At 55.1% G+C, this 18,843-nt stretch overlaps 3 protein-coding genes across 7 annotated transcripts; 2 read left to right on the forward strand and 1 right to left on the reverse strand.

Annotated features, from left to right (window-relative positions):
* The first annotated feature begins 589 nt into the window (after nucleotides 1-589).
* ndufaf3 (NADH:ubiquinone oxidoreductase complex assembly factor) lies at nucleotides 590-5,074 on the forward strand. Its single transcript, XM_088637122.1, has 5 exons — nucleotides 590-747; nucleotides 1,275-1,467; nucleotides 1,585-1,651; nucleotides 3,712-3,812; nucleotides 4,478-5,074. Exons 1-5 carry the CDS (start codon nucleotides 659-661, stop codon nucleotides 4,574-4,576), a joined length of 549 nt encoding a protein of 182 aa, XP_088493248.1. The 5' UTR covers nucleotides 590-658; the 3' UTR covers nucleotides 4,577-5,074.
* A 503-nt stretch (nucleotides 5,075-5,577) lies between these two features.
* On the reverse strand, nucleotides 5,578-14,711 carry impdh2 (IMP (inosine 5'-monophosphate) dehydrogenase 2). 4 transcript variants are annotated; one of them, XM_088637113.1, is made up of 15 exons: nucleotides 14,348-14,711; nucleotides 13,615-13,663; nucleotides 12,898-12,999; nucleotides 12,590-12,664; nucleotides 11,781-11,987; nucleotides 11,266-11,353; nucleotides 10,716-10,915; nucleotides 10,514-10,604; nucleotides 10,129-10,224; nucleotides 9,670-9,741; nucleotides 7,875-8,018; nucleotides 7,149-7,293; nucleotides 6,708-6,851; nucleotides 6,435-6,518; nucleotides 5,578-5,908 (listed from the first exon to the last, which is right to left on the reverse strand). In XM_088637113.1, exons 1-15 carry the CDS (start codon nucleotides 14,443-14,445, stop codon nucleotides 5,785-5,787), a joined length of 1,719 nt encoding a protein of 572 aa, XP_088493239.1. In that variant the 5' UTR covers nucleotides 14,446-14,711; the 3' UTR covers nucleotides 5,578-5,784. The 4 variants fall into 4 exon arrangements, with proteins under 4 accessions (XP_088493239.1, XP_088493241.1, XP_088493240.1 ...); XM_088637115.1 differs by having other exon boundaries at nucleotides 5,578-6,039; nucleotides 14,348-14,710; XM_088637114.1 differs by lacking the exon at nucleotides 9,670-9,741 and having other exon boundaries at nucleotides 14,348-14,710.
* A 169-nt stretch (nucleotides 14,712-14,880) lies between these two features.
* On the forward strand, nucleotides 14,881-18,352 carry LOC148662205 (uncharacterized). Of its 2 annotated transcripts, XR_015939684.1 has the most exons (7): nucleotides 14,881-15,791; nucleotides 16,206-16,268; nucleotides 16,468-16,674; nucleotides 16,898-17,066; nucleotides 17,511-17,666; nucleotides 17,737-17,817; nucleotides 18,089-18,352. XR_015939684.1 is itself a non-coding variant. In XM_088637121.1 (6 exons), exons 1-6 carry the CDS (start codon nucleotides 15,662-15,664, stop codon nucleotides 17,744-17,746), a joined length of 735 nt encoding a protein of 244 aa, XP_088493247.1. In that variant the 5' UTR covers nucleotides 14,881-15,661; the 3' UTR covers nucleotides 17,747-18,352. The 2 variants fall into 2 exon arrangements, 1 of the variants encoding a protein (XP_088493247.1); XM_088637121.1 differs by having other exon boundaries at nucleotides 17,737-18,352.
* Nucleotides 18,353-18,843: the final 491 nt, after the last annotated feature.

Below are 18,843 nucleotides of genomic sequence, written 5' to 3' on the forward strand. Positions count from 1 at the left end.
TCTCTCGGGACAGACACTACAACAGACAACACCACACAGTGTAGACAGTACAGTACAGACATAATCAATAGTAACAACAGGAACAATCAATATGTAGTAGTGAGGGGAAAAAACATGGTAGACTGTGCAGAGTGCAGATGTGTGTGGAGTCAGAGGCTCTGCAGTGGGACAGAAGCTGAACATTAAGAACATTCGTGTTGGCCATTTTGCTATTAGTTTTAGAAAACGTTCCTTTAGAAGGAACTCCAGGTGGGGCTGCACACTGGTGGTGGTGGAGGGGATCCCCATTACCTCTAAAGCGCTTTGAGTGGAGTGTCCAGAAAAGCGCTATATAAGTGTAAGCAATTATTATTATTATTATTATTATTATTATTATTATTATTATTATTATTATTATTAGCACTAAGCACACAGCGAAATGATTTTGGACGAGACGATCTGTCTTCGACGCTCAAAGCAGAGCCCGTATTATTTTAGCCAAGGCGAGTTCATTTTCGTGCCAGTAGGGGGCAGCACCAACCGCTTTACGTCAACGTCGACGCTCCTCCACCTTCCCATCGGCCCTCCGTCTCTTCCGCCGGCCCCCGCAGTGTGTGCCGCAGTAAATCTCTTCCCTCCGGCCTCCTCGGCTGTCGTGCGGTTCCGTGCTGGAGGAGCCATGGCGCTGGCGGGGTGCGTTCGGCTGCTGTCCCGCGGTTCGGCGCCCGGTCTTCGGCTTGGACGGGGGGCGCTGCCCGCTACCACAAGGTAAGACGCTCCTATCGCGGTGTGCGTCTGCGCTTTTGTAGTAACACTACAAACGCGCTTTTCAACACTGTTTGACCTTCGTTAGCGCTCGCATTCGTTCTGCGCCTGGAGAGATCAGGTGGACTTCCAGACGGGTTTCTGCGCTCCTGTGCGGGACCGACCTTGGTTATTGATTTGGTTGTTAAAGTTCTGAGTGAGTTCGACTGAAATGTTCCCGGTACTGTAAAAGGATCTCATGCCGTAGGAGATCTCTTCATCGCTTTTGGGGATCAAAATCTGAAACGAGCTGCCCGAACGCGGATTTTGTTAAGCTGGAGGTCTGTGTGCAATTGCAGTATAGACTTTTTTTAAAGTATTTTTGACTTCTGAATTTTGGCACATTCTACTGGGTTATCAGACTTTCTCAGTATTATAACTGACGGCTTCTTTGTTCTTGTGTTGTTTCTCTCTCCCCTCTCATCTCTCCTTTCCATCACGCCTTCCTTCCACTCTCTCCTCTCCCTCTGTTTTCTCCACGTGTCTCTCAGCCCCCCCCTCAGCCGCTCTCACAGGTTGACCCCCAGCGATGATGAGCTGTACCAGCGGACCTCGGTGTCGGTTCTGCAAAAGGAAGGGGGTGCGGCTTTGATCCAGAGCTACAGCCCCCGGGGGTTCGTGGTGGACGGGAACCGAGTGCTCGGACCCTGTGCTCTGCTGCCCCCTGCCATCCTGCAGTGGAATGTCAGTGTCTGTAGGGAGTGTGTACTGAACTGCTCAGTGCGGGACTGTCTCTCTGCCTTCTTGTTTCTGTGTTTCTCCCCTGTTACTACCTCTCTCTCTCTCTGTCTCCCCCTGCAGGTGGGCAGTTACAAAGACATCTGTGAAGAGAGCCTGGCCCTGTTCCACCTGCTGGAGCCCAGGATAGGTGAGAGAGAGAGCCCGCAGTATCCTGAACACACGAATACTGGCCTTCCTTACCGAACACAATGTCCTGAGTAAAAGTCAGATTGGCTTCTTGCCAGATCACCGCACATCTGATCACATTTACACCCTACACACACTGATAGACAAACACGTCCACCAAAAACACAAAGGAAAAATTTTTGCCTGCTTTGTCGATTTCAAAAAAGCATTTGACTCGATTTGGCATGAGAGATTGTTTTATAAACTACTCCAAAGTGGCATAGGGGGCAAAGTGTACGACATAATTAAATCAATGTATTCAGAGAGCAAATGTGCAGTGAAAATTGGAAACAAAAGGACTAAATTCTTCACCCAAGGCCGCGGGGTGAGACAGGGCTGCAGCCTGAGCCCAACACTGTTCAATATCTATATCAATGAATTAGCAGGAATGTTGGAGCAGTCTGCAGCTCCTGGTCTTACACTACATGACACAGAAATCAAGTTCCTGCTCTACGCAGATGACCTGGTCCTGCTGTCGCCCACAGAACAGGGGCTGCAGCAGAACCTGGCACTGCTGGAGCAGTACTGTCAGACCTGGGCACTGACAGTCAATCTGGACAAGACCAGAGTTATGGTTTTCCAGAAGAAAGCCAGACCTCAGGGAAACAGGTACAAATTCACACTGAACAACAACACATTGGAGCACACATCCAGCTACACATATCTCGGTCTCACCATCAGCTCTTCCGGGAGTTTTGACCTGGCAGTGAAGGCACTGAGGGAGAAGGCACTCAGGGCTTTCTACGCAATAAGAAGGAGGCTCTTCAACATCAACCCACCAACAAGAATCTGGCTCCAAATATTTGAAAGTGTAATCCAACCCATTGCCCTATACGGCAGTGAAGTGTGGGGTCCCCTCACAGACCAGGATTACACCCAATGGGACAAACACCCCACAGAAACTCTGCACATGGAGATCTGTAGAATCATACTCCGTGTGCAGAGAAAAACTCCTAACAACGGGTGCAGGGCCGAATTAGGCCAGTACCCACTATTGATAAACATACAGAAAAGAGTATTAAAGTATTGGCTACACCTAAAAAACAGCGACCAAAATTCCTACCACCACAAAGCCCTGCTGAGCCAAGAGCTGAGCCCAAAACAGAGCCCCCTGAGCCAGCTGGTCCTGAGGCTCACCGACCTGAGCCACACCAACACTAACCAGCCTCAGGACAGCACTGCTAGAGCACCACAACCCAGACTCAACCACATCACAGCACAGATCAAACAGCAATATCTCACACACTGGGACACACACACACAAACACAACATAAACTGGAATGCTACAGAACCTTAAACAGACAATACACACTAGCTGAATATTTGACCAAAATAAAAAATAACAAACAGAAACAGACCCTGACGAAGTACAGGCTCAGTGACCACAACCTGGCCATAGAAACTGGGCGACACAGGCAGACCTGGCTGCCCAGAGAGGACAGGCTGTGCTCCCACTGCCAGCGGGAAGAAATAGAGACAGAGGTGCACTTCCTACTGCACTGTGACAGATACTCTGGGATTAGAGAAACATTCTTCCCGAAATTCAGAAATCTAATCCCAGAGTTCCCACACCTGCCAAAACCACAACAGGTCCCAATCCTACTGGGAGAGGGAGGAGGGAACTCAGTTGATCTGGCAGCCCAGTATGTGATCTCCTGTCACAGCCTGAGGAACAGTGAGTCCGTCTCCTAATAATGCTCCAGCTGCCTACAGTATATGTCAGTATTTTATAATATGTCTTTGTTGTAAATGTCTGTAACGTCTGTAGATTTTATATTACTTCTATTTTTGCTTTGTTCTATGTTAATTTTATTATTTTTATTTGCTTTGGCAACACTGATTGTACCCATCGGTCATGCTAATAAAGCACCTTGAATTGAATTGAATTGAATTGAGTGCACTGTCGTACCTGTACGGTGTCTGTACCGCCCCTATGTGGCAGTGCAGGAGAACAGCACCTCTGTGTAAGACCCTGTGTCCGTCACACTGCTGCAGCACCGTCTCTCTCTCTCTGGTCCCAGAGATCCTGGTCCTGGGGACAGGGGCCAGCGTGGAGCGCCTCGACCCGCAGGTTCTGGCATTCATGAGGAGGAAGGGGATCGCGGTGGAGGTCCAGGACACGGTGAGGCGGGGTGGGCAGCTGCTGGACATGGGGACACATGGCGGACGGGGAGTGTGGGGCGTTGCAGTTGTTCAGAGGAAGAAGCTGCCATCTTACAAATCGCACTTGACCTGTTCCGTTCATCCGGACTAAACTGTGCTAATCCCAGATCCCGAGACAGCGGCCCCGTGGGAACTGTAGTTTCTACAGGCAGTTACAGCAGGGCTTCGATGGGCATGTCTTCCCAGCAGCGCCGTGCGAAATGGGTGATAGAAAACAGGCCAGACTGGGAGAGGCTCAAGACTTCTTTTTGAAGAAGCAAGTCGTGAGACTTATTTTGGATGAGGACTCGTGCGACGAGAAATGTGTATCAGGCTTGATCGCATCGGCTGAGGGCTGGCGTGTCCTTTCGCACGGGCAGAATCAGGATGCACAACGCCAGCCTGCGCAGGGTCTGCTCTCTGTGCCGTCCGCTGACCCTCACCCACATCAGATAGCTGTTCTGCTTCTAGACAGGTGCATTTGGGGTTAGTGAAATAATGATGGGGACAAAGAGGAGACTCTGTTTGCTGTAATTAAGTGCAGGCCTTCATCAGGGCTTGTGATGAAGCTCTAGTTGATGAAAATACCTCTTTATTTTACCCCACCTCATGCTTTCTACCCCCTCCCCCCCCCCCTCTCTCCAGCCCAACGCCTGCGCCACCTTCAACTTCCTGTGCAGTGAGCGGCGGATCGTGGCGGCCGGCTTGATCCCGCCTCCCGTCGTCAGGACCGACGCGGACTGAGGCCCGAGGGTGGGGGGGGGGGTCCACACACGCACACAGGAAGTGGTGCGGCCAGCGCCGCCCAGGGGGACACGAGGAAGGTATCCGGGCGGGAGGGGCCCCTGACCGGCCCATCATGCCCCTGGGGCTGTCCTGCAGCTTGGGCTCAGCACAACCGCAAGGAACTGTCGAAGTATTAAACTCCACTCAGGGTTTAACCAGGAACGTTAAAGCACTTCAGCCACTTGCAAGCAGACGAGCTGGCCCCTGGTTTGCGTGGGAGAACAGCCGTGCTTCAGCTCCAGGAGAGAGGCCTGTCTGTGTCCCTCCTTCCACGTGTGTCGAGATCCAGGTCCCTCACTCCCACAGGCATGGTGTCGCTGTGATCCTGCTCAACTCTGCCCACAAGGCCAGCCTGCAGGGTCTCTGTGTGTCAGTGTCTCATGTCACTTGGTAGCTGTTCGCTGTGTGTTAAACAGGTGTATTTAATAAGCATCAATAAAGTATCCCTTTCTCACAGGACCGGTGTGTTGAATACACAGGATGGCCTTCAGCTCCTGTGTCCTGCAGCAGTGTGGGGAGAGCTGGACAAAGTGGGTGTTTCTGCTGCAGCAGCAGTCATGCACTAGGGCCTGCCTGATCGTGTCACCCCCCAGTGTGGGCACGCCTGATCATGTCACCCCCCAGTGTGGGCACGCCCGTTACAGTGTCACTCCTGCTAGCTGAGAAAAGGTTGAGTAAAGATGTGTGCTGAAGCTGCTGGAAACTGTGAAAGGTACCTGACAGCAGAGGCCCTCTCACTACTGACCACAGAAACTGCATAAGTGAGTCCTAACAAGCAAGCAGACAAATGAAATCGGCCGTGAAGCTGCAGACTCATCGCTGTGGGTGTTGAGGCAAACGCACAGACCCAGCAGCCAGGGGAAAGGCCTGGATGACACAGGGTGCAGAAGAGGTGGGAGACAGCCTCTGCACCCTCACTCGAAAAATGACCAAATTAACTGCAGACCAACAACAGGAGCTCGTGGAAAAATAGCAGGGTGGCAGATTTATTCAAGTCCGCCCTTTTCAATACGGCGGTGGGCTGAGAACAGTGGCAGGGGTCTGGTACAGTAACAGAACTGCGGCCACCGCTACCGCAAGTGTCACGCGAACACACGGCTGCATGCACGGCACACGCCACCCACACGCGTGTGCAAACACACACACCCAGCAGAAAACAACCCCCTCTAACAGTCCCACTCCCCGCCACTCGTCTCCTTTCCCAGTAACGCGCTCCCCTGCTCCGTGCACGCGAGGGCCAGGAGCGGGCTGAAGGCTGGGCTGGAATATACTGGGAAGACTGGGAATATGCTGGGAAGACAGGGAGAGGAAACGAGGGATCAGTGGAAGCAGGAGAACTGTGCAAATCTCTCCTCCCAGACACACCCCCTTCTCTCCTCCTGCACTCCCACTGTGGTGCTCAGAACAGACGCTTCTCATAGCTGAAAGAGTGAGAGAGAGTGAGATTGTCAATAAACAACATCGTACTCTGGTTCACCTGTAGAAGACACAGTAACCCCCAGACTGCAGGCCCCAGAACCAACAGGATCCTCGGATGCACAAAATAAAAAAAAATCCCCATTCGAGAAATAACAATTTGACTCAAAAAATCTTATTTATGCTGTAGAGTACAGAACTGAACCAGACTTTTAGTCCACGCTGCAGCCCTGCAGCTCCCCGGCCAATCAGAACAGCTGCAGCCCTGCTGCTCCCCGGCCAATCAGAACGGCTGCAGCCCTGCTTCCCGCTGGCCAATCGGGACAGCCCAAAGCTCTTTGAAAGTGATGGGAGAGAGAAAGATGGGCCTGGCTGAACAGGATCAGAGAGGGAAGCTCACCTGTGCAGGCTGTGTACGCCTCCTTCCACCTGGGCAGATGACGTCCTCTTTTCAAACTTCAGATCCCCCGAGTACATCATGGCCCTGCGACAGAGAAAGGAAAAGAGAGTCACAGGGAGGGGCATTTATTACTGTGGCATGTGGGACCAGTTATTAAAAAGATACTCAGACAGTCCCTTTCTATGCTTTAAAATGTTTGTTTTACATGCGTGTCTCTTGTGTCTCTGAGAGCCCTGTGGTCTCACACTGTCCTTGGTCTGTCCGTCCTCTGACCTGAGCTGGGTGAGGCTCTTGGCTCCGATATCCTGGCAGGAGTGCTGGATACCGACCAGCAGGTAGGGGACGAACTTGTGGATGGAGCCCTTGTCCTGGATCGCCCCCGACACGCCCTGGGCCACCTTGATCTTATCGGACTCGCTGAGGGGAGAGGGAGAGGGCGTTCAGGCAAGAAGGAGAGAGCCGACCGTATCGAAAGAGAGAGGCAGGGGGAGAACGTGAAGGAGACGACGGTCCAGATGAAGGAGGGAGGGAGACAGCGTGGCTCGGCCCAGGGTGCAGCCGTACTAACGCACTTCCAAGGAAATCACAGGAAGGCCCACAATTCCCAGCGGCTGGAGTCCGCTCCTGTTGCAGAGAGACGGACAGGAGATCGGACGGTCGGACAACTGGCCGGCCCAGAGCCGGGCCCGGGCCGGGCCCGGGCCGGGTCGGCACCTGAAGTAGCGGGTCTGCGAGCCCAGGTTCTTGTCCATGGCGTCCAGCGAGCCCATGCCGCGGTACTTCTTCAGCCGGATCCCGTCGGAGAAGAAGTACTCCCCCGGAGCCTCGGAGGTGGCGGCCAGCAGGGAGCCCATCATCACTGGGGGGGCCGGGGAGAGAGACTCGGGTTAGAGAAGAGCAGGCTTTGACGGAGGCTCGGGGGAGGGAGTGACCCACAGCGGACCACGCGCTTATCCCTGTTCCCAGAGCTCACCCTGCGGTCTGTGTGGGTCCTAATGCCCCAGTATAGTGACGGGGACACTGTACTGTAAACAGGCGCTGTCCTTCGGATGAGAGGTCCTGACTCTCTGTGGTCACTAAAAATCCCAGGGCATTTCCAGAAAAGAGTAGGGGTGTAACCCCAGTGTCCTGGACAAATCTCCCCCTGGCCTTTACCAGTCATGGCCTCCTAATAACCCCCCTTCTCTGAAGTGGCTTCATCACTCTGCTCTCCTCCCCACTGAGAGCTGGTGTGTGGGGAGCGGACTGGAGCATCATCCAGGTGGGGCTGCACACTGGTGGTGTTAGTGGGATTCGTCCTTCCCTGTAAAGCGCTCTGCGTGGAGAGTCCAGACAAGCGCTGTACGAGTGTCAGGATAATTACTCAAGTGCTGGAAGAGTAAATTCAGGACGCTGGTGCTTAGCAGAGCACAGACATCCGCGCGCGCGGGGCGGACGCACCTGTGGAGGCTCCGAGAGCCAGCGCCTTGGCGATGTGGCCGACCGTCTGGATCCCGCCGTCTGCGATGACCGGCACCCCGAACCGCCGGGCGTACTCCGACACCTTGTAGACCGCCGTGGCCTGGGGGCGGCCACACGCCAGCACTGGGCAGGACACAGCAGGGAGTCAGGGGGCGAGACCAAGAAGGGTGGACAGTCGGGTCAGCGGTGTCCAGTAGGGAGAGGCAGAGGGGTGGACAGTCAGGTCAGCGGTTTCCAGTAGGGAGAGGAAGAGTGGTGGACAGTCAGGTCAGCGGTGTCCAGTAGGGAGAGGCAGAGGGGTGGACAGTCAGGTCAGCGGTGTCCAGTAGAAGGAGGAGGTGGGGTGGACAGTCAGGTCAGCGGTGTCCAGTAGAGGGAGGAGGTGGGGTGGACAGTCAGGTCAGCGGTGTCCATTAGGGAGAGGCAGAGTGGTGGACAGTCAGGTCAGCACTGTCCAGTAGGGAGAGGCAGAGTGGTGGACAGTCAGGTCAGCGGTGTCCAGTAGGGAGAGGCAGAGGGGTGGACAGTCAGGTCAGCGGTGTCCAGTAGGGAGAGGCAGAGGGGTGGACAGTCAGGTCAGCGGGCCGGTGAGCAGTGTCCATCACTGTGACTTCAGGGGTCAGTGTGTTATTGTGAGGGACACCTCAGCGGGGCGGGGGGCATGCCTGTTAGTGACGGACCAGGCAGATGTAGGGTGAGAGTCTGGCACAACGGAACCCGTGTGGGAGAGACGTGTCCCGTCGGTTGGATGGTGTGGAGAAGCTGGTGAGGAAGGCAGGTACCAACTACAGACTAACTCAGGAAGCTAAGGGGAGGGGACAGGAATGACTCGAGAGCTGAAGATCACATTCTCCTGATATGACTTGCAGCTTTATTGGCCGAAAACCTTTAAACAGGGCAATATGTTGAATAAAGAGGAAGAGGAGGACGTCTGTAAAAGGGTTACACAGTGCAGCACACAGCAATTAGAGTAACTGACTGGACAGTGAGAGGGACAGAGACCGACAGCACTGGACAAACACAGTTAGTGGTGGTGGGGAGGGGGGGAGGTGAGAATTGAGGTGAGCAGGGAGGGCACCCCTTAAATCTCAGAGCTCTGTGGTTACTCTCAGTTTTCAGTGCATTGAAATAAGAGCATCTGCTCATCAGACCTCCACCTGCCTACAGAACACACCATAATACATTAAGTCATTTTTTTAAAAAAAAGCTCAAGTACAGTAGGAAACAGTACAAGTAAAACTCATTAATAAATATAAAAACCAGAAAGGCAAGGCGCACATTAGGAGTACAGAACAATGCCTTTACAGAGCAGAATGAAAGAATGAAACATCCGTTAAGCAGAAAACGATGGGCATCGATGGACACACCATCTCCTACCTTAATGATTTAATTAATCCAATTAAGAGGATCAGCAGCGTTCATCGGGATTTAATCAGGTGCTAATTGAAAGGTGCCTGTTAACACCTGCAGGAACTCTGCGCTCTGGGGCAAAGGGTGCCCGCCCCTGATGGAGCAGCGTGACCAGCGATTGGCTGGTTCCGTGAAAGAAAGGACCAATGAGGGACAGGTTAGTGAGGGATGGGGGCGGGGCACATGGTGTGATTGGCAGATTAGTGGTACTGACAAGCATCCAAAACCTCAAAACCCCAGGCCAGCGTCTACTTCTACAAACAAAAAGGTACAGCCATGGACCAATCAGTGCAGCAGGCTGGGGACAGTGCAAGAGCCGGGCCAATCAGGGCACTGCCAGAGGTGGGGAGCAGGAGGGACTTACTGGAGTATCCCGATACGGAGGATGGGGTTTTGGGGCTGTGGAGCTTTATATCAGGAGGGACACACGGGGGCGCTAGAGAGAGAGAGAGAGACAGAGACGTACAGTGAGAGAGAGGAGGAAAGGGGCAGAGAGTGAAGACAGACAGAGAGAACAGGGCTGAAAGCAGCTGGGTTCTGACTGGCCGACACAAATAAAGAGGACAAACGGTAGATTTCTTGGAAGGATCTCCTTGGCGAGGGAAGGTGGTCAAAGCTCAAGTCTGGGTTGGCCTCGAACCTGATTGGTGGACTGCAGGAATAGAGGTCCCCGATTGGTGGGATATTGAAGACTGCCTGGGAGGGAGCTGCTGGCAGGTGGACTCCCATTGGCCAAGAGCAGCAGACCCGGGGGGCCCTGATTGGTGGGGAGGGGGGGGAGGGGCGAGGGGCGTAGCCTCCCGATTGGTCCGGACCGACTCACCTTCCTGCGTGATGCAGATGGAGCCGCTGCCCATTCCCACCCTCAGGGCATCAACCCCGGCGTCGATCAGATTCTTCGCCTGGGCGGCTGTCACCACTGAGAGCGAGGAGGCGGAGGAGAAAGAGAGAGGGGTGAGTCCCAGCTGTTGTTGGAAACGGGGAGGAGCTGGGGTTGGTGGGACTCCTGTTACTGGGGTGCCAGGCAGCTACTGACGAAAGGTGACCAACAAAAGAGTGATGATGAACTTGCGTTACGACTGGGTAACTGAAGCGCGAAACAAATATAAGTGCTTTCCGATGGAAGTAGAGGAGGGACAGTGACTCTGTGGCCCTTCAGAGAGGGAGAGAGACGGGGTGCGTCGGGGTAGTGGGGCAGAAGCACTGACCGTTGCCCCCGATGACCTGCAGCTGGGGGTATTTCTCCTTGATGTACTTGATCATGTTGATCTGGAAGATGGAGTTCCCCTGCGAGGAGTCCTGCAGGCACGACACAAGCACACAAACGCGTGAGACGCGCCCTGTCTGTCTGTCTGTCTGTCTGTCTCGCCCCCGGACCCCCCCTGCCCCTCTCCGCCCTCTGCCCCTCACCAGCACGACCACGTCCACCCCCGCCTGCGCCAGCAGGTCCAGCCGGTAGCGGTCGTCCGCGTGCGTGCCGATGGCCGCGCCGCACAGGAGCTGCTTGCGGCTGTCCTTCGCCGCCAGCGGGAAGTCGCGGTTCTTCTTGAGGTCGGTGCGCGCGATGATGGCCACCAGGTTGTCCTCCTCGTCGACGATGGGCAGCTTCCCTGGGGGTGGGGGGAGAGGGGGGAGCCATGAGCAGTAGCACCCCATTTCCCATGGTCATCCTGCGCCCTCTTTCCCCACTGTTACCCCTTGAACAGCAGCACCCCTTTCCCATTCTCACCCCACCAACGCACAGCAGCGCCTCACATCCCACTGTCACCCCGACTACGCTCAGCAGCACCCCCTTTCCCCAGTGTTACCCCTTGAACAGCAGCACCCCTTTCCCATTCTCATCCCACCAACGCACAGCAGCGCCTCACGTCCCACTGTCACCCCAACTACGCTCAGCAGCACCCCCTTTTCCCCACTATTACCCCTTGTGCAGCAGCACCCCCACTTCCCGGTGGCCCACCTTTCTTGCTCCGCTGCAGTATCTCGTTGGCCTCCTTCAGGGTCACGCCAGCTGGCGCCACGACCAGGTCCTCGCGCTTCGTCATCACCTGGACAGAGAGCCACGGCACGGGACGTCAGATGATGAAATAGCGCCTCAGCCCCCCCCCTGTACCCCATCCCCCTGCAAGGTCAACCACCTCTCCCCCAGGTGCCCGGTAACCCCGCCCACACACGACTGACCCCGCCCCCTTACCGCCGTCACCCCGCCCACACACAACTGACCCCGCCCCCTTACCATCGTCACCCCGCCCACACACAACTGACCCCGCCCCCTTACCACCGTCACCCCGCCCACACACAACTGACCCCACCCCCTTACCACCGCCACCCCGCCCACACACAACTGACCCCACCCCCTTACCACCGCCACCCCGCCCACACACAACTGACCCCACCCCCTTACCACCGCCACCCCGCCCACACACAACTGACCCCACCCCCCGACACACCCCAGACCCGGCTGGCCCCGCCCACCTCGCTGAGCGGCAGGCTGTGCTCCTCCTCCTTCAGGAAGTCGATGTCGCGGGAGGAGATGATGCCGACCAGCCGCCCGCCCATGCGCCCGCTCTCCGTGATGGGGATCCCGCAGAAGCCGTGGCGCGCCTTCGCCTCGAACACGTCGAGCACGCGCTCCCTCGGGCTCATGACCACGGGGTCCGTGATGAACCCCTGCTCGTACCGCTGCAGCCAGGCGAGGGGAGGGAGGGGAGGGCTCTATTAGGCGGGATGCGTCTAGACAGCGGCAAGAACAAGGGCACTCCAGACCCCCTGCTAGCTACAGGAAAGACCTATCATCTATATAAGGCCCAGATTGCAATAAGGGACCAGTAAGGAAGAGGTGGCTCTAAAAGGCCATAGAAGAGCCAGCTATAGGGATATATACAGCATATAGAGCAATACAGGTCACACACAGGCTGGAATGGAGCCAGCTGTAGGGATATTTACAGCGTATAGAGCAACATAAATCACATAGACGCTCTAGAGGAGCCACATATAGAGATTATATACAGTGTACAGAGCACACAGGTCATACAGAGGCCTAGAAGAGCCAGCTGTAGGGATATATACAGCGTATAGAGCAATACAGGTCTTGTAGAAGCTATGGAGGAGGCAGGTGCAGGCGAGAGAGGTCTACAGGTGACAGAGCAGTTCCTACTGCAGCTCCTGGCGCACGGGCTGGGGCAGGGCGTGGCGTTAGGAGGTTAGAACCCTGAGCTCCCGGGAACGTCACGAACGCCCCACTGGGGGGCAGGACAGCCCCAGCCGGACAGAGAGGGCCTCACCTTGACCTTGCGAACCTCGTTGGCCTGGAACTCCGGGGTGCAGTTGTGGTGGATGAAGCCAATCCCTCCCGTGAGCTGAGGGAAGGGCAAGACAGTTTTAAAAATTAGGATTTTTTTTTACCAACACCGAGGAATTTAAAGGTCAGCCTTATACGAACACACACCCCTCCCTCTCCCCCCTGTCTTGAATCCACCCTTTATCGGACGTAGGAAGGGTGGTCAGGTTGTGACCACAATGCCGTAATGAAACACCCCCACACAAGCCCATGTGACTATATATACACACTCCCCGCCCCCCCCCCACTTACTGCCATGGCGATGGCCATGCCGGACTCGGTAACAGTATCCATGGGCGACGACACCAGCGGAGTCTTCATGGTGATCTGCTTGGTGAGGGCCGACGTCAGGTCCTGCGTGCACACACACACGCACACACACACACAGAGCATTGATACACAGACAAATCTTACCAATGGCGCCGTTCAGAAGCGAGCACTGTCCCGGGCCGTGGACTGCCGCAGCGCCCGACGGCTGGCGATGGCAGTTAGCACGACATCATCCTCGTGTTTTCATGCGCCCACCCTCGCCCCCCTCAAAACATCAACAGTCGGCAAAACAACATCTTGGCTGCTCTCAATACCCAGCCCAGACACTCCTGCAACGAGCAGATCACACGTGCACGGTCTCGGAGCTCAGCCATGCCAGCGCAAAACCTGCGACGAAAACCATTCTTGCAGCTGTGCTAGAACTCATCACCGAGCACCTGGGTCACTGGAACCCCACAGCACTCCACACCCACTCCGCCCCAGACTTCCACGCCAACCAGCTCCCTCACGATGGCGAATTACAGGCCAGCTGACCAATGCAGCAACCCAGCAGCTGCCCGTAGCAGGATTCGGGACTGGAGGGACCAGCCGCTGGCCGGCCGAGCACTACAGCAGGGTGCTGTGAGTCTGTTAGTCCAGCAGCCACAGCTGAGCCCCAGCCAAAACAAACCCGTCCAATACCAGACAGCAGCCACTTACCACTTGGTCGGCGGTGAAGTCGATGTAGCCAGGAAGGATGAGGATGTCGCTGTGAGAGAGGGGAGAGAGATGGAGGTACTGTATACAGCAGGTACATTGGGGGTGCAGTATATGTATATGGACTGGATATGGAGTCAGAATCCGATCTGCTCCGGGTTTCAGCTGCGGTCACCGGTACCGGCTGGAGCAACAGCTTCTTCCTGCCTCGCCTGTCGGAATCGGGACCGGTGGTACCGGTAGCTGGGACGGCTCACGCACGGCAGCAGGAGCCTGAAGAGCCTGGGCGCCCCCACCCCCTTCACCTCGCTGCACCTGGCTACTGCCTGGCGCAGACTTCACAGTACTCGTGTGCCACGCTAGCGTGACCGTGACACGTTCTCGAAGGCGACGACCCGGTTCGCCCCCCGCGTTACAGCAGAGCGCGTCCTGCAGCCATCCGAGCGAGGTACCCAGAAGGCGTGGGACCGCCCCCTCCCACACACACACACCTGCCTGACAGGTAATCCTACTTCAATGCACCGGCCATTTCAACAGAGAGTCAACGACTAACAGCAGCAGCAGCACGGGCTTGTTTTGTCGCCGGCTGAAACCTGCTCCCCCGCCCCTGCCTATGACTCTCACTACAGCAATACCGACGTGCGCACCGCTGGCGCCCGCTGCCGAGGTGCAAACTAATGAGCGCGCACGCAGCGCCCCTTCGGCAGACCCGGCCGGCACCCTGCGGATCCCCTACTTGTAGGTCAGCCCGTCGCCGCCGCTGAAGAGCTGCTGTCCGGTCAGCCCGTCCTCCGGGACGTACCCGGTGCCCCCGCTGATGAGGTAGTCCGCCATCTGGCCGCGGAGGTAATGAGCACAACTGATGGAAACAGCTGGGACTGTCCTAGCCCGGACCGTAGCGGAGGGCGCGCTGCTGTCCACCGGTCACTAAATAGAAATCACAGTCTGTCCGTCTCCGACTCGGTATGAGTCCGCCCCCAGTCGATATTTCAAAACCTTCCAGGCTTTGCCCCCAGATCGCCTGCGTCCGTCTGAGCGCCTGTTTTTCTGTCAGTTTCTCCGCTACTTTCACCTTTCCGACACGTGTTTCCCGAAAGGCCAACCTCGCTGCTTCCGCCGCTATTTATAAACACTGCAGGGACCCACGAGCCCTGGCGTCACTTCCGCTGAGTTGGGTTACCTTAGCGGCATTCGCTTTACACCACGCCCCCTAGGTGGGCGGGAAGGAAGGAGGCTTCAGGCACTTGTGATTGGACACAGGGACTGTGACCCCGCCTCTCACTCGGCGGGCAGGGAAGCGTGTGTAAGTAGGCGGGCTCCAGACGGCAGAGAGAGCGGACAGAGGCGGATGGGATTTCCGCTGCAAAAGACCCGTAAATCAAAATCCAGCAAATCACAGCACAAGCTCTGCAACACTACCTCACCGACTGAAATGCCACCAGGCTCTAAAAATACAATACACCCTGTCCAACTATCGGACCAGGTTGTAAAAGAACGAAGAGAGACATGAGACACGATCAAATACATAAAGAACATAGAAGTGACCACAGCATTGAAACTGGACACAGGCAGACCTGGCTGTCCAGGAGGACAGGCTCAGTGACCACAGCCTGGACACAGACACTGGACACAGGTAGACCTGGCTGTCCAGAGAGGACAGGCTCAGTGACCACAGTCTGGCCAGAAGAAACCAATTTGATTTCCCCAAGTTGAGAATGTTTATAAATGTCATGCTTATTGTAATTGCTTTGACAACACTGTAATAAAACTTTTATACATCATATATGTGTTACAGATACAGCTACAGAATCACAAAGCATCTTTTAACACAGCACAGCATCTTTTAATACAAAATAATTAAATGCGTTAGGATTGACATCATGACATGTCACCTGATGATGTCATAGGATCTGTGCCAGGTACAGGGGGCTGGAATCTTTACTGTGACAGAAGGAGCAGGGAGAGTAGCCTCATGCCTTTAGGATCAACACCTCCAGAGACTTTGTAAATACACAAATGGAGTGGGAGAGAGAGGGAGAGAGGAGGAGGGATGGCAGGAGATGGCCATGCATGGACAGGAGCAGAAGAGAGGACAGGAGATGACGGAGGGAGTGAAAAAGGAAGACAGGGGAAGGAGGAGGAAGAGGAGAGACAGAGCGTGCCGAGAGCCCAGCGGAGAGGTGACAGCTACAACAAAACCTGTTTGTAAAGCGATTTTCCTGGAGGGGGAGTGTGTGGAAACACATGTGACAGCAAGCGCTTCTCCGATACTCTCTCAGCAGTGCTGAGGTCCAGCCATGTGGCAAAGGCACACAGCTGTGTCTGTCTGTCTGCAACCTGGCTCTGTTCCTGTCGGGACTGTGCTCCAGTGTCAGTGTCTGCGTCTGCGTCTGCGTCTGCGTCTGCGTCTGCGTCTGCGTCTGCGTCTGCGTCTGCGTCTGCGTCTGCGTCTGCATGACCGTTATCCCATCTACCGTGCCTTTGTGTCTGTGACTATGTATCTGTCCCTGTCTATGTATGACCCCGTTTGTGTCTCTCTCTGTCTCTGTGTCTGTCTGTCTCTGTCTATGCATGACTCTATCTGCGTCTTGCAGTGCTGCGCAGCCCAGTGGGATCCCAGATCCTGCGTGAAGGAGAAACTCCGCTCGGCAGCCTGGGTGAGAATCGAATTCATTGGAGAGGAACTCTGCCAGATTTAATAGGGGGCTGAAAAAGACAGAATCAGACTGCAGACCGGTTCTTATGGGGATTGCTTGTGAGCCATGGGCTTCAGGGTTCCAACCAATTAAAAACAAAAAGCTTGTTATTCATCTGATTTCACCCTTAGGCTGAACTGAACTGTACTTATTCCTGCAGAATGCTGGACTGAACTCGTGGTTTGCATGCATGCTGCCTGTTCACAGTACTGGACTAAAGGAGAACGAACTTTACTGGGCTGCCGGCCTGCTCTTCCGTCTGTCCCAGGACTCCCGCTGCCTGGCCCAGCCAGCTACTATCCCACAACTGGATTGCAGGGACCCAGTTTCACCATAAAGGGGCGCCGTGCGCCGAGCAGGACTGCAGGTCAGGGGTCTGGGGCTGGTGGGACTCCGTATAAGGGCAAGTGTTTTATCAGTGGAGGTCAGAGGTGTCCTCCCTGGTGTGCAGTTATGTAGCAACCTGCATGTGGCCATCCCATCTCTCTCTGCCTTGTTTCTCACCTCTATCCCTCTCTCCCTCCATCTCTGCCCTGTGCCTTTTGTCTCCCCGTCTCTCTCCTCCCTCCCTCCCTCCGTCTCTTTCACAGATGTCCCAGGAGCACCACAGCACGACACCTCTCTCGGTCTGCTCTGGCGGCGCCGCACAAAAGCCCTGAAGACCCGAACCCCTGTCCTCCTGTCCAGCCTCGGCGAGAGAGACCGACAGGCTGCCCGAGCTGCACGGCGCTCGCTGAAACAGAAACAAAGCGCTAACAGGTCAGCAGCAAAAAGTCAATTCTGTGTTTCCTTCCAGGTAGGGACTCCCCAGGACCTGCTGCGTAGTAGTTCAGGTGGGGAGCTGCGTCAGCATGCGTAGGCTGCAAAGGAACAAGTAATAGGTTTATTCCATGCTGAAAAAAAAGAAGAAAGAGAACACAACGTTTCGGCCGTGGAGCCTTCTTCAGGTGTTCTCTTTCTTGTTTTTTTCAGCATGGAAAAAACCCCTTACTTTCTCCCGCTGCGTAGTGTCAGCTACTGGCAGACAGGTGCGCATGCACCCACATACACTGCAGGTAGAGTCTAAACACAGCAATGGACAGGGAGAGACCTCCAAAAACCAGCCAGCGCCCCCAGAAAGGACACAGAACAACAGTCCCTGCTCATCATTACATCACCCTGAGACAACACCGTGTGACCCCCAACTTCTCTCCTCCTCCTCAGGGTCCCGGCACAGGGCTGGGGTGCACTGGGGGTCCCCAGACTGCAGGATACAGCCAGTGGACGTGCTGGGGTTCCATTCCCCTGGTTTCGCTGCCCTGCCCGACGGGGGCACGTTGGGGAGCAGACTGCGCAGGAAACAGCCAGACTCCCTCCCAGGTGCCCAAGCTCGAGATCGAGATCTACAGCACGTGTGACCCCCCCCACTCTCCTCTCTCTTCCTCAACAGGGCCAAGTGATTACCACATAGCTCCTGCTTTCAGCAGGGGGACCCCGGTGTCCATCAGGCACAGACTGCCCCTGCACAGAGGTGAGGACAGAGCAGGGCAGAGCAGGGCATCTGTGTGCCCGCAGTGTCTGTTCATGCCCGCTTCAGTTTCCCCGTCTTCTCCGGGCCTCACAGCTGAGAAGAGAGCACTCCCTCCTCTCTCCTGGTCGTGTGGCAAATCCCTGCGTGTGTGGCCCTCTGTGCCTGTTGTGCTGATGTGTGCGAGGTCTCAGTGTATTGTGTTACCGGGAACGGAGTCTCAGTGTTGTGTTGCTGTGGGCGAGGTCTCAGTGTGGTGTGTTTTGTGTTGCAGGTACAGACAGTGTGAGCCTCAGTGCCATGTCCTACAGTCTTCCTTCGACCTTGGCCCAGGCTCCAGCCTACAGCATTGCCGGGAGACGCGCACACACAGCAGGCCAGTACAGCATTCTCACACACAGTCACGGACACTAATCTCATGTTGTCACAGCTTTCGACAACAGTACACAGTCTTTTACTGTACTGTGAACATAGTGCCATCCAAAACTGTTCACACCCCTGGTGAAACAGGAACAACATCAAATAATGGAAAGATTTAGACTGAATATTGTTTCTTATTTTAAAAAAATCTAAAATTTGTTATACAGCGATCTTAAAAGCACTGCATATGAATGAAATCATATCAGTCCAGAAAACATGTGGGTCTCATTTTCACACCCCTGTAGTTAGTACTTTGTAAATCCTCCTCTGGCGAAGACGACACTGACTAGGTGCCCCCTGTAGCACACTGTGAGGTCCAGGTACCGCACAGGAGACATTCAAAAACCTCTTGGCCGGTTATTTCTTGACATCATTCATGACCATCCAGGCACAGGCTCTTTTATGCATAAAACAACCAATGAGCACACGCACACACAAGATATTTTGATCACATATCAAAATATTTTCCCTCAAAAATATAAAGCACAGCAATAATTAAAGCTAAGAATTAACAGGGCGACGAGCCTAGTTTCCCCGACTCTTGCCGAGCTGGTAAAAGGACAGACGAGGGTGAGGGGTTTCCTTATCGGTGTTAAGTCACAGTCACAG

Source organism: Lepisosteus platostomus, chromosome 6, assembly GCF_059453375.1.
Source record: "Lepisosteus platostomus isolate fLepPlt1 chromosome 6, fLepPlt1.hap1, whole genome shotgun sequence".
In the NCBI taxonomy this organism is placed as follows: Eukaryota; Metazoa; Chordata; class Actinopteri; order Semionotiformes; family Lepisosteidae; genus Lepisosteus; species Lepisosteus platostomus.

Excerpts from the sequence above, each read along its gene's own strand:
- LOC148662205 (XM_088637121.1), top strand. The coding sequence starts at position 15,662 with ATGGCAGGAGATGGCCATGCATGGACAGGAGCAGAAGAGAGGACAGGA. Across the intron at positions 16,269-16,467 it reads AACTCCGCTCGGCAGCCTGG|AATGCTGGACTGAACTCGTG; the intron begins GTGAGAATCGAA and ends TTATTCCTGCAG. Across the intron at positions 17,067-17,510 it reads CAGAAACAAAGCGCTAACAG|GGTCCCGGCACAGGGCTGGG; the intron begins GTCAGCAGCAAA and ends CCTCCTCCTCAG.
- impdh2 (XM_088637113.1), bottom strand. The coding sequence starts at position 14,445 with ATGGCGGACTACCTCATCAGCGGGGGCACCGGGTACGTCCCGGAGGAC. Across the intron at positions 12,665-12,897 it reads GCATGGCCATCGCCATGGCA|CTCACGGGAGGGATTGGCTT; the intron begins GTAAGTGGGGGG and ends CCCTTCCCTCAG. Across the intron at positions 9,742-10,128 it reads CATCTGCATCACGCAGGAAG|CGCCCCCGTGTGTCCCTCCT; the intron begins GTGAGTCGGTCC and ends CTCTCTCTCTAG.
- ndufaf3 (XM_088637122.1), top strand. The coding sequence starts at position 659 with ATGGCGCTGGCGGGGTGCGTTCGGCTGCTGTCCCGCGGTTCGGCGCCC. Across the intron at positions 1,468-1,584 it reads CTGCCATCCTGCAGTGGAAT|GTGGGCAGTTACAAAGACAT; the intron begins GTCAGTGTCTGT and ends CTCCCCCTGCAG. Across the intron at positions 1,652-3,711 it reads CCTGCTGGAGCCCAGGATAG|AGATCCTGGTCCTGGGGACA; the intron begins GTGAGAGAGAGA and ends CTCTGGTCCCAG.